Source organism: Hippocampus comes, unplaced genomic scaffold (assembly GCF_001891065.2).
Source record: "Hippocampus comes isolate QL1 unplaced genomic scaffold, H_comes_QL1_v1.1 scaffold315, whole genome shotgun sequence".
NCBI classification, from domain to species: domain Eukaryota; kingdom Metazoa; phylum Chordata; class Actinopteri; order Syngnathiformes; family Syngnathidae; genus Hippocampus; species Hippocampus comes.
Genome location: NW_017805539.1, coordinates 2,135,015 through 2,149,138, shown reverse-complemented (window position 1 = coordinate 2,149,138; position 14,124 = coordinate 2,135,015). Strand labels below are relative to the sequence as shown.

Genomic DNA, 14,124 nt, shown 5'->3' with positions numbered 1-14,124 from the left:
TTGATATATATATATATCTGTGCCATAATCAAATCTGACATTATTTTGCTCGTTAGTTTTTTTTTTCGTGAGTGTATGTCTATATACCCTCTACACCCCCAAGTGCATGTCTTGTCAAGCCGCACTTGTCAGGCTCAGTGACACAGTGTGTGTGTGTTTGTGTGTTTTCAGCATATGTGATGGTCTCCATGATGCGTGCATGATGTCATCCATGCGTCCACATTATCCCCGCCCCCCCTCCCTTCAATCAGCGATCAATTGATCAGCTGCAATTCACAGCCCTCAGATACACTCTGACACCGCATCCAAGTGTGTGTGGATAAAATAGTGGTTATAAAAAGTCTCTACCCCCTGTCGAAATGCCAGGTTATGATATTAAAAAACAAACTGACGCATGACGCATCATTTCAACTCTTTTCCCACCATTAATGTGACCTATAACCTGTACAACACATGAGAAAAAGAAAGAGAGTATAAACAAACAACTCAGACAATGTGTTTGCACAAGTGCGCACACCCTCTTATAACTGGAGATGTGGCTGCATTCTGAATGAACCAATCACATTCAAACTCATGTTAAACGGGGGTCCGCGCACTTGTCACCATTTAAGGGCCTCTCATTAACCTCAAATGAAGTTCTAGGAGGCTTTCTGCACCCTTCTGGTGGATATTTTTTGAACAATGACAGCCATCTGATGATGTGGTACCTCTCTGCCCACCATGGCTAGTGCTACAAGGTGTGATTTATAAAAATGTCAGCAAAATACACCCATACACACCCGTACACATGCGCACAAACAAAATGGCATTCCCAGAATTCCCTGTACCTCTCCATGTCCGTCAGCCGCGATGAATCCCGAAATCCTTTGGCGAAGGGGTTACTGTCGATCTTCAGCTTGGTGATCTGACGCACAAACACATGCACGCTACGTTACTTTTCATGCTGAGACGCCTTGGCATATTACACAGAGGTAGCTGAAGCGAACGCACACACACACACACACACACACACACACACACACACACACACACACACACACACACACACGCGCGCACACACGCACCCACACACAAAACACCACACACACAAAACACACACACACACACACACACACAAAACACACTTTGCTCGAATAGAAAAATTCACGCAGAGACGGTAGAAACTTTCTTCTGACTGGAAGAAATATTAAACAACTTAGTAGCCTGCTTCACTTAGAAGAACAAGAAAAGAATGGATTCTTGATTGCTTTTGACACTACAGTGTGGCTGTAGAAGGACTAAAAGTGTTGATAATTCTGAACACAGTCTCAATACGAGATTCATAACTTCAAACCCCCTTTTACGTACCGTAACACACAGCTTTGATTCTGCCTTCCCAAGGCAAAAAAAAATGTCCAACTTTGTTCCTAAATTCCGTGTGAAAGGGGCTAGCGGCGGGGGCGACTCACCAACTGGTTCTGGTACGCGGTGACTGCGGTGAAGACGGTTTCTACAAAGACGAAGGTGCGGAACTCCTCCGACTTGAAGTTGAGCAGTGAGGCCGTGTGCTCCTTCTTCTTGATAATGTGAACCCGAGGCTGGTACTTGTGCATGGAGTTCAGGATGATCTGTAAGCATACACGCAGTTGAGCCACGGATGACTACAGAGGGCATTTTGATCATTTTTAAGTGCGGAAATTAATCGAGTAAAAAGGCTTGTCCCTTGATACGTTGATCAAGCAAAGTGTAGTTCAAATGTTGACCTATAGAGGGCAGTCCAACATCCTGGAAAGCGGAATCGACTCAGAAAGGGAAGTCGTACTTTATCTTTGAGTGCCAGTGCATCGGCATGTGAGTATTAATCTTATCGTTTGTTATGACTTCAATTTAAGTTACAGACTTTTTTGTCCATTTGCTGACGTAATTCATTCGCATTTATGCTCAGGTGTCATCTGTGTTCGTTTGCATATCAGGGACTTTTGGTGGTCGTGTCGGAGTTGGGTTAACATTGCTAATATTAAAAGCATGTTATAAACAAATACATCTTAAACTCATGAAAACAATTTATTTGAAAACAATGGATGTAAATGTATTAAATATTTATGTGTGCCAGCTACACGGATCAGTATTTTCATTTTATTTTTAAATGTAATGGGTTATATTTGTGATGGAAATCATAATGTAAATGCGTTCTATTGAAAGTTATTTTTACTTTGAAACTGTACAATGTGAATAATTTCTTCTAATTCCTTCCTCTTTCGCGCACATTTAAAAATGTTTTATCCGTGAAACCGAATATCCTACTGCACCAGCTGCAGGTGTTTATTTTGTTTTTTTCTTTTCAACGTACTTGATCTATTACACTAAACATTGTACCCTTAATGTAAATCAATGCTTAACTGGTGGTATAAAACCAAATGTAATAAGATTTTTTTCATTCTCCAAATTATGAATGGAATTTTAAATTATCATTTGATTCCACTGCTAAGCTTCAGTGCCTAACAATAAGGAAATAAAATAACTAAATAAGTGAATTAAACAAACAAACAAAAAAGCTATGATCCGAATTTTGGAGGGAAATGTTAAAAAAAAAATAGGATCTGCTTTTTCAAAAATAATTATTTTTGTCTGCTTCAAGAGATATTGATTTGTAACAACTTAAAAATATGTCAAATGCATGTACAAATCGTTGTCAGAGCCATGTTAACTGTCAAAAATTTAATGTACTGTATTATGAAAATGACTGAACCCTGTCAAGTATACATTTATGATTTGTTTAATATCTCATCATAATTGCATGCTCTCCTGTAACATTTAACGACATACAGGCACAATGTGTCATACACACAAACTCGCACACGCACAAACCAAAATACAAACTGACGTGTCCGTGCTGGTCGAGCTCGTTGTTGGTCAGTTTGACCTTCTCGAAAGAAACCATTTGCTTCATCAGTTGCTCACCGCTGAACGGAGAATCGGGATGGACGTACAACCTGTGACGCAACAGCACAACAAAGGCGTCACATGCTCGCCTCTGATTGGCCAAGAGCCCTCAGAGTAGCCAATCGGAGCTCGAATTTGGCCAAGGAAATGATTCAAATTATATATTGCGTTTTGATCTTTTTTAATCGGTCTTTTATGATAGAATAAAAATAGCAAAATATCATATATATATATATATTTTAATTATCTTATTTTAAATGAAACATTGGTTATTCGTGTAATTCTATGCACTGTGAAAAATATTAGTCGGACATTGGTAATTGTGTTCACATTCATTCCACGTTCCATTGGTATTCAATTTATATATTGATAATTGTTAATTTATTAAGAATAAATAAAGCGAATTACCGAGTTGCAACTCCAATAAATGCACTCGACATCTGCAGCCCATGAAGCAGAGGTGTCAAAATCATTTTCATCACAATGACTATGGTATATAATTGTATCTCATGTTATTACCATTACCCATGGACTGTTATTTTTAGTAAATACATCGTAAACAACAAATTTGAAATCAGGAGTTTTGAACGACACAAAGAGACGTTAGCTGACTAGCTAATCATATGACCAGTAAAGAACGCCTGTGAAGCGGAGTGATATCTACAGTTTGTGAAAAGGCTCAGTGAAGTTGCTGTCCAATCAAATTGTTTGGTTGGATCTAACTGCTGTATAATGCCTTTTAGGGTCGTTATTTGCTGAAAAGGAAAATACAAAAAAAAAAAAAAAAAGTCGAGGGATAAATGTTTTATAGTTGATATTGCTATTTGTCTTACCTGGCAGGTAGAGGAGGATCGGCCTTGCCGGCCACCAGCCACGAGGATCTGTGGTAAGCGTATCTGTAGCGCTTGTTGTCCACCGGGACGATGTCCATCAATACGATGTACTTGCACTCTTGCTCCACACCCGAAAATGACACACGGATGGTCGGGAACATCCGCCTCGAACACACACACGCACAGCAACACATTTGATTAATTAATATTAACATTTTGTAAATGAGCAGGCATTTTCTTTTGAGCCGTCTTTCGGCGCTCTCAATGTCAAACACTGAAGAGAAAAATCAATATGTAGGATGGAGTATGAAATATATAAGCAACTTAAAATACCAAATATTCAGTGTTTACTACTTTTATCATTCTTCTTATACAATTAAACATCCTATGGGCATCAAAATATGGTAAAATTAGAAAGCAATAAAAGTCGCCAAGTTTATTTTTAGGAGGAGGAGGGGGCGGGCAGTTCATTGGACTCAAGTCTTAAATTGTGACGTACAAAAATATTTTGGAAATAAAGAGTAAAGGTACCAAAAGTCCACGCTGCTCATTTAAGCAAACTGGAAAAAAAAAATAGTCTTATGAAGAAGCAAATTGTTTTATGAATGATTTAGTATTGACAACGCATTGGTTTTTAATTGATGAAAATGTCAAAGTACATTTTTTATTATTATTATTATTATTATTATTATTAGTAGTAGTAGTAGTAGTAGTAGTAGTACACTCTATTTAAAATACTTTGTAAAGTGATTTCTTCACAGTCTGGAAAATGATAAATTCATTTAATATTAAAATGTCCACAATGTTAATGGTTTTTTTTCATTGTCAATCATAAACTAAAATCAAAATGACACTTATAGTGCATGAAAACTATATTGTAAAAATACTAACGCTGGTAAATGTTTAAGACTACCAGCCTGCTGAAGGTGTACTATTATTCAGTAGATGCATACATGAATTAAATAGATTCCATAACACAAGGCCTTATTTGTTGGGGAATATTTGTTCACCTTCCCGACTTGGTGATGATCATCTCAGTGCCGAGCTCGTGGAACTTGTCCCAGAGTTCTTTGGTCTCGAGGCTGCACGAGATGTTGGCCATCTCCTCGCTGCACGGCGTCGGCGGGCTGGTGGGGATGAGGGGCTCCGTGCACGCCCCCGCGGCCGACAGCGGCGCGCTCCCGACCAGCTCTCCGGCCAGCGGCTGCAGAGCGTCCAAAGACGAAGACGACGAGGAGGACGACGATGACGATGATGATGAAGAGGAGAGGTCCGAGAGGGGCGGCTGACTGCACGACGACTTCTCCACGAACTGCTCTGCGAAGGGAAACGTGGAATTTGAATTCATTAATCAACATTTTAAAAAAGAGAAATTTGCCAGAACATATTCCAATTTATTTCTAGGGAGGTTTCGCTTTTTTTTCTCTCCTTCGAGGGAAAACATTTTTAAAAGTAAATAAAAGGAAAATGTGTTTACGTACGGTGTGTCTGGCATCCGTGATGGATGTTATATTGCGTCATCAAGTTTTTTTTTTTTAGTAATGACCGAAATATGAGGGAAACAATTCTCAATTCTTATTGTTTTTTTTCATGAAACCATTTTTAAAGGGTGCATGTATTTTAAACCCATATGTTTTTTTTCATTTAACACCAAAATCACAGATGTATAGGGAAAAAATCCCTCACAGTAAATCATTAATGCTTATCCAAATAATTAAGTTGCAATACAGACAGATATGAAAGGAAATAATGCGCTTCAAATTCTGTAAACACTCAAGTTTTCAAGAACTAAATTCTCATTATTCACGAAGTAGCATCACTCCCCAAAACAGAACTGAGAATAAAATAATGAAACGACGTGTGCACGAATGCAAATGATTGACAGACATAATTTCCGTTGCCGAACTCAATAGCTCAGCTAAAAAGAAAGACAACAGTTATATACAAACCCTAAAAGGAGCTGCAATTCAGTATATTAACTCAATATAAAAACTGAAATGAAAATTCATACAGCAAACGCTATAATTAAATACGGCTTTGTTGTGTGTGTTAAACCGAATGCAGTTGTCGCGTAAACAAAAACAAATTCCACGCATGAATACAAGTGGTCATTCGCTATAACACCGAAAAAAAAAACAAAAGTAAGCACGATGCAAAAATAGGGAAAGTCAACTTGTATGAATACAAGTTATCAATAAATAGCTGAGCTATATGTCTTCAGTAAAACACAGCACGGCTCGAGAAATCCGGATGAATGAAAGTGCCATCAAATATACAGTATGCTGTCATTTGTCGTGTTCTTATTTCATCGATGAATATAATAACTAGCATAGAATACATTGTCATCAAATACATTTTTGACACGGAAAAAAAAACCCTGAAGAGCCCACTGCAAAATGATTACTTTCTCTTCATTTAAATGAATACGGTACAGAACAGAACGTTTGTTCGGAAAATGTTTTTTTTTTTTTTGTACGCGTCTTGTTCTTTTTGAAATTTTAGGTGTTTTGAATCAAACGAACTTAAAAAAAAAGTTCAAGTGACGCAATGCCAAACGTCACGAGTGTAACTGTATTTTATCTCCATTCAAAATGTCAAGAACCAAAAATCGGGAAAAAAAATGTCACCTTTCCATATTCGACTCCGATTGACACCAACTTCGAAAATGAAATTCAACCAGCACCAAACGTAACGAGTCTAACTATGTTTTGTTTCGTCCGTTTGGGCAACTTGCACGTACCGAGTGGCTTGATGGTGCTGTCCGCGCCGTCCTTGTCCTTGCTCGGCTTGCCGCTGGACATTAGCGCCGCGATGGAGAAGGCGTTAGCGCGTGAGGAAAGCTGCGGCTTTGAGGAGCTGCGGTACTCCATGTCGCTTCGCGAAAACAAAACAAAACAAAACAAAACAAAAAAAAAACTCCGCACAAACTCGACAATAAGACAATAATAAATCCCTTTGCTTGATGTGCTTTATAAAGGCCAATGTAGTCGCATGATGGAGGAGAAAAAGAAGGTGGAAGCGAAGGAGGACATCCAGGACTTGCAGGTGACTTCCAAGCCGGTCCGGAGGTGCTTTACAGATTTTTGTGGTCAGCGTGGAGCCAACTTAAGCCTTTTTTTCCCCCTTTCTTCACTCCAATCATTTTGCAGAGGTTCATACGTCACGCTGTCCCGCCTTGGTAGCCAATCAGAGGAGACCTTGCGGGGGGAAGGGCCAAAGAAGACGTCACGGTCAACAGGAGCTGCAAGAGGCAAATTGGAAGTCATCTGCTGTCTTCTTCTACTCCACAGGTGTCAAACTCAAGGCCTGGGGGCCAGATCCGGCCCGCCATGTCATTTTATGTGGCCCGCGAAAGCAAATCATGTGTGTCATCTTGCTAAAATCTGTACCAAAGTGTCAAATTGTCATGTGTAATAAATAACGTTGAGATTTTGCAATAATTTTGCTACCCAGTTTACACTCACTTGAACAAAAATTGAACAAACTGTTATAATGGACTTGACTGATGGCCCTCCGAGGGAAGACGTAACTCCAAATTGACCCGCGACTAAGATACGTTTGACTGTTCTACTCCTTTTTCTAGGGGATCAAAACATATTATTATAGAGATTAAATCACAAAAGCTTCCTGGCTTTGGGGGAGAAGAACATAAAAAAAAAAAAAGTCCCCCAGCAAAACAAACAAAATTATATTGCTTGTAATATCCCAAACCAAGCATAAAATCAGCACAAAAAATATATAAATATAAAACACAAATGTTAAGGAGTTTCATTAAAAACCAAAAACAAAGAACAAAAAAAAAAAAACACATCTCGAAGAAACAACTGCCCGAAGTCAGATGGGACCTATCCAGCATGCCTGCCGCCCTCATGATATGAAAATGGATGGATGGGCGGATGGTTATCACATCTTTCCTCTTTTGAAACCCTTTACTACATCGCCATACATTCAATGTCCTGTTCTCACCTTGTTTCTCCTTTGGTAGACATTTTAGAAAGCATCATGGAAGTTGACATGTTTGATCTGCTTTCGCGGGCCACATAAAATGATGTGGAGGGCCAGATCTGGCCCCCGGGCCTTGAGTTTGACACCCAGTAGTGTATTGTGTCCTCTAAAGTGATGCAAACGTGTGTGTGTCCTCCATGTGACTCTGTGCGTTTGTTTGAGAACGATGTGTGAAGGTCTCAAAGCCTTTAGTAGAGTCCAGAATGCAAATGCGCCTGTGCAGATATTTAATAAGAGACCCACGCTGACAAAGTGGATTAGCGTGCGTTGGCGTCTGCAGTGGATAATGTGCTAAAAGCTTTCCCTTGTGCTGCTTGCTGGATATTATTCACACTTTGAGGGGCCGGCGGGGCCTTGAAGGGGCAATGCGGCTTCAAGCCAAACAGTCAAGTCACTCACACAAACTGCAAGACTCTCAAAATGGGACTTTTAAAATCATTTACAAGGGAGGACCATGGGAAAGGATGTTTTAGTAAACGGCTGCAGTGAACAATGCAACCTCAAGTTGGAACAATTCAGGAAAAGTCCACCTTTCAAATGAGAAAAGCTTTAGCCGCCATAATGCCGGAGGATTATCTCTAAGCACTAGCATTTAGCCTTTTAGCACTTGTTCCAAATATGTCGCAAATACAACTTCTTCAGAGGAAGGGATTTTTTTTAATTTATTTTTATTTTTTTTAGGATTTTAGCGCTTCTTAACTTTAAACTATTTCAAGCAGTAGTTTGAAAACAACAAATAAGTGACGTTAGCATTTAGCCTTTAGCGCCTGGTCCAAATATGTTGTCATTTAAATTTCCTCAGGGTGTTTTGATTTGATGAAAACAATGGCTAATAGCAGACAGACATTAGCATATACATTTTTGCTTTAAGAGTATCAGGGAGGGATGAATATTTAAGTATTTTAGCGGTATTAGCTAGATTAAAACTCTGACAAAGATAGCTAACAACAGACATTAGCTTTTAGCCTTTGTTGTAATTACAACTTGCATCGGGTGTGTTTTTTTCTGAGTTTCAGAAACTAAAGAATATTTAAGCTTTTTAGCACTTTTTGCCGGACTTTATCTATTCAAACACTCAGGCTTTGCCATGAAAACAATGATCAATAGCAGACTTTAGCATTTAGCCTTTAGTGCCTGTTCCAATCATGCTGCAATTAAAACTTCCTCTGGGTTTTTTGCTTTCTAAGTGTCATAGAAAATAAAATATTTAGTATTTTAACGCTTTGGACTTCTCCATTTCGTTTAAAAGTCATGAAGCTGACTCAAAGAAGATGATGGTATTTAGCCATTAGCACCTGTTCCAAATAGGTGGAAATTATAGCTTCCTTGGGAGGGTGTTTTGATTTCTCAGTGGCACAGTGTACAGAATGATCTCCGTATTTTTGCGCTTTTATGCAGATTGAATTGTTTTCAAGCATTTAAAAACAATGATCAATCGTAGATCTTAGCATTTAGCCTTTTAGCGCCGATTTCAGATATGTAGGAATTCCAGCTCCTCATGCGGTGTTTTAATTTCTGAGCAGTTGAGTGGTAAAAACATCACTATTTCAGCACTTTTAACCAAATATAAATGTATTTGGCTAGTAATATATGCTAGCATTTATCCTAGCTAGCGCGGTTCCAAACATGTTCCAGTGGCAACTTTATTCTTGCAAGATGACACCCTTTTCTTGACAAAATACAACCTTATTTTTGTAAAAAAACAAAGCAAAAGACATATTTATTGTAAAAATGACTATTCTCAAAATAGCTTTTTTTTCTTTCTTTAAAAACAAACAAAACGTCTCTTCCCCTAATATTACAACTTTTTTTTTTACCAAGTCCTACTCAATTTATCCCCCTCCAAAAATCGGACTAGTTTTGGAAAATGTGTCATTTTAGCACTGTAATGCATTCATAGCATGTTAGCCATTTTGTTCATGCGGACAAAGACTATAAGCAGAGTTGGGGGCTGTACAAAGACTTAAGTCTGGCCCGGTCAGGCATACGGGTGACAGCCTTTGTGTAATAAACAGAATCTTGTGTGCGGTAATGGGGATTTACATTGACAAAACAGGGGCATGTACATACATTACACGTCTTCCTGTAGGCAAATAGTCGGCGTAATCTGCTGGAAAAATGGCCGCGCGAGGCCAAAAAGGTCGGCTCGCGACAACAGCCATTTCATTACGGGCCGGGCTCAAACGTCTCGCCGGGCAATTCAATCACAAAGCGATTATTTTTCCACCAAACTCCACTCTCGGGGGGAATTGGCCGTCGCGGGCGGCCGACCTCGCGGCACGGAGGCCATTTATCCAGCAGGATAATGGTGGGGATGCTTTCATTGTCATATCCCTGAGTGCAACGCAGATCTTGTTATGTGCCACTCACCCATCACACGCTTTTCATTTCGGATCCTTTCTTAAGGCATTTATGGCTCAAGTTTAAAAAAAAAAAACTGTATTAAAAATCCCCTCACCTGGCAAATTGTTACTTTGTTTTTAGTGAGCGTTTATTTCCAGTTCATCCTGAGTAAAAGCATTCTACACGTTTTGTAGTTAACGAAACCACATTGAAACTTGGCTACAAAACACATCATTCTAATAGGCGTTGATGGGCTAATAAAACCAGCATGCATGTTGTGGTGATATAACCCTCTACGCCATGTATCTTGGAACACAAAGTGTGCAACACATTTACAAAGTAGACAATGTGAAAGTACGCACAGATATATATTCTTTATCCTCTGCGAAAAATGACAAATATTACTGCATCTTACAAAGCTGTAGCGACCCTTTTCTTTGTGTATTTATTACCTATTATATTTTATACCTGGTAGCCAAGGCACACACGCCAAGAGAAGCACAATGCCCATTGAATTACCATGAAGTACAAATCAATTTTTTACATTCCATTTAGTTACAGTATGTCATTACGGTATAATTTTATAAAGTACAACACTGTCGAGGGCAATTTTTTTCTGATTAAAACACATAACCATTGTTGCACTTAAATGATTAGTTCTAATGCACAAGGAAAATAGCAGCGGTTTAAAGGTCCATGCTAATATTTGTCAGCTTGCCTATGGTATTTTGCATTATATGTTAGCATTAAGCTAGGAGACTTTTTTTTTTAATATGGTTCAGTCGAATATTTTGTGTTGAAATATACAATGTTTAATTCTCATGTGCCAGTTTTGGGAACTAAGGAATACTTTGAAAAGTCTACACAGCCCGTGGGGGGGGGGGGGCTAAACTGTTCCAACAGTTTTTTGTAATCCACATTTAGATCGCACATTTTCACCTATCGCGAATGGGTCTGGATTCTGGGACATATGTAATAAAAAGGGGATCACTGGAAACGAATTAGTTTAAAAATGGCTAATCATGTGAAAATGCGAACACATTTTTGCCTCTTTGCTGCTTGGAAATGAAAACAGCCAACATTTTGGACCCCGGGATGGATTATTTCCATTTCCATTCATTCCAGTGAAAATAAATTCCAATTAGATGACTGAACAACACTTCACAGTCCATTCTTATCCACCTGCTGCTAGCACGAGCACACACACACACACACACACACACACACACACACACACACACACACACACAGACTGTCTGGTTCATATGACTAATTAGCGCAGCGTCACACTGCGCCGCTGCTTTTTTTGCTGCTTTTGATGTTAATTGCTGCGTCAGTCAGTCGGGTTAAGTTCAAATGCAGGACCAAGCACCCACCGCCCCTTCCCAGCCCCTCTCGTCCCCCCTCGCCCCCTGAGTCTCACCCCCCCTTATTGTAACATCCACCATAATCTACTTGTACACCCAAACACGACACTCTAGTTCACTTCAGTTCAGCTGCGCATGATATTTTTGGTAACGGGTGGCAGTTGGTGGGGTGAAGGGGGACAAAGCAGAGAATGGGGAGAAGCTCAAAAAATGGATAAAGCGATGCCTTCCATTGCTGTTTCCTCTTTGTTCGGTTCCTTGACCCCCTCTTGTGAGATTCAGATTTCATCGCAAAGAAATGTTTGTTCAGACATTTCCACTGCCATTCCATGCAAGAGTTTGACCCTCACCACAGATTGACTTTTCTTACAAAAAAAAAAAAAAAAAAAAACATAATCACTCAACGATTTTTATCCTGCGTGATTATAACCTTTCTGGTGGTGAAATTTTCCGATTTTTGTTTTGTGCAAAATGATGATTTGGAGTTTTTTTGGGGTTTTTTTTTTTTTTTTTTTACGTTGTTATAACTTTCTGCACAAGATTACACTTTCATGTGACTTTCCCATACAAGATTCTGACTTTCTTTTTTTTTTTTTTTACACAACTTTTCCACCAACAAGTGTAATGGCAGATTACGATTTTTTTTTCTGATTAAAAAAATGTTTATGCAAGACGACCACTGATGTCTAATTCTTGTACAAGGCTTGAAGAATTGTCCCGCCAAACAAACTTTATTTTAAAAATGCAACTATTCTTGTGAGATTATCTTGAGATTAAAAAAAAAAAAAATCCAATAAAATTGTCATGTTGTCATTTTGATGCAAATGACAACTTTTTCCTCAAAATATAATTCGATAACCTAACTATTAGCATTTATCCGTAATCCCCCGTTACAAATAGGCCTTAATTTTGCGTCAAATTCAGAATCGTACAACCTCGGGTAGTGTTTGTGTTTTAGGGGGAGTCCTAACCGAGGTACGAAACCAGTGTCGGATGTCGAAACAAAATGTTCAACTTGTGAATAATGGAGAAACACACGGTCGGTCGTCGTTTTCTCTTGAGAGTATTTGAGCGCGACAGACAAGCTAATAACAAGCCGACAGCCTTTTTGCAGCCCAGTCATGACATTTTAGCGGCTGCAGCCTGGTGCTAAAAGCTTGGAGGATCCGCGTCTCCTCCAGGGCGACATGTCTTCAACAAGCGATGCTGTAATTGTGTTGTGATTCCATGCCGCTGAGCAGCCACCACGCTAAATATGGACGTGCTCACCACAGCCTGGCAACCGGTTCAGGGTGTCCCCCGCCTACTGCCCGAAGACGGCTGGGAGAGGCTCCAGCACGCCCCGCGACCCTTGTGAGGGTAAGCGGATCGGAAAATGGATGGATGGACAATTGTTATTTAATTTTTTTTACAAAAAAAATATATAGAGGTATATATAAATCATTTGTCCAACAAGTGGCCGAGTGAAAGCAGCAATGGTGCTCATGCTGTAATCTGGCGGCCTCGCGTCTTGCGTTTGTCTTGGCTGTAGCCGAGTCTCTAAATTGAGGGATTAGCATGACGGCTAAACTAACAGCAAGTTAACTGGAGCGTAGCCAAGCAGCCCCAAGGTAAAAAAGCTCCATTGTTGGAAGTGTTGTTATTGCTTGCAATAATCTGCACTTAGCGCTTAGCGTCCGTCTGGGGTGAAGGTGGAAGGAGAGGATTACGGCTTTTGGAAAAGAGCATGTCTCAAACCTCGTAGGGAGAAAGTGTGAAACTGGAATTGCTCATTCAAACTTGACGCAGAATTGCACAGTCTTTCTTCAAACTCCTTGTCAAGAGAAGATAAATGTCCTCAAAAATATGACACACCACAGAGAAGAGTGTTGTTCACAACCCTGCCAAGATTTAATGGTTATAAAAAAATAATAATAAAAATAATTCCACTAATACGACCTGGAAAAATCATCTATCTCCTTACTTCTATACTCTTAAAACCTCCGATGGCACGGGGCTTTTCCATGTGGAGGCTATTCCAGCACAATGCCCCTGCCCACATGTTGGTTGTCATGCCTAACGTTTTTGGGGTCTTCTCCCTATGATGCGCAGGCACTCATGGCCAACGCTGAGGCACTCTGAAGCGGCCATGCAAACCCATGCTCCCAGTTCACACGGCTGTCAAGTTGACCTTTTTAAATAAAATGTTCCCATTGCTCTTCCTTCTTTCTGTGCATGACATGCACGCACTCATAGCAGATAACAAGGCACTCTAAATCCGCCGTGCCAGTGTGGTATCCAAAGGGAAGACGTACTTTTAATGTGTAGGCATCGCTAGCTACTGAAATGTATCTCACACCTCTGATGCAAACAAAGGCGTTGAAGTTCTTATACAGTGGGTGCGGAGCGAGTAAGTTACTGGGCAAAAGGCTAAAGAAAACGTTGTAGTTCATGAAAGTGTAGTGTGAGTTAGCTTTGAGGCTACTTGTCAATGGTGTTGTTAGCCTAATGTCAAGTGAAAGTGCTGAGGGGGGAAGTTAGGGCTTAAGGAGGGTCCAAGGGGGCCTCTTCCTCGTGCCTCCAGTTGAGCGGAAAATCTCAGCAAATTAGTTACCGCGACGACGGCTGGTCGGGGAGCTTTCATCCAGCGCAGCGGCACAAGTGCGGCCTCCCAC

The 14,124-nt window shown here is 40.0% G+C and overlaps 1 protein-coding gene and 1 long non-coding RNA gene across 2 annotated transcripts in view; one reads left to right on the top strand and one right to left on the bottom strand.

The window, feature by feature from the left end:
• Positions 1–6,744, bottom strand: part of tbx20 (T-box transcription factor 20) — a 28,567-nt gene extending 21,823 nt beyond the window's left edge. Inside the window, exons 1-6 of the mRNA XM_019878754.1 lie at positions 6,496–6,744; positions 4,766–5,072; positions 3,756–3,920; positions 2,864–2,972; positions 1,449–1,607; positions 828–904 (exon numbers count right to left, since the gene is read on the bottom strand). Of these exons, the coding sequence (XP_019734313.1) occupies positions 828–904; positions 1,449–1,607; positions 2,864–2,972; positions 3,756–3,920; positions 4,766–5,072; positions 6,496–6,625 (947 nt within the window). The 5' untranslated portion in view covers positions 6,626–6,744. The remainder of the gene's footprint in view (positions 1–827; positions 905–1,448; positions 1,608–2,863; positions 2,973–3,755; positions 3,921–4,765; positions 5,073–6,495) is intronic.
• Positions 6,279–6,982, top strand: LOC109521110 (uncharacterized). The gene is made up of 3 exons (XR_002169290.1): positions 6,279–6,616; positions 6,733–6,800; positions 6,905–6,982. It is a non-coding gene; the product is annotated as an uncharacterized LOC109521110 (long non-coding RNA).
• The last annotated feature ends 7,142 nt before the right edge of the window (positions 6,983–14,124 follow it).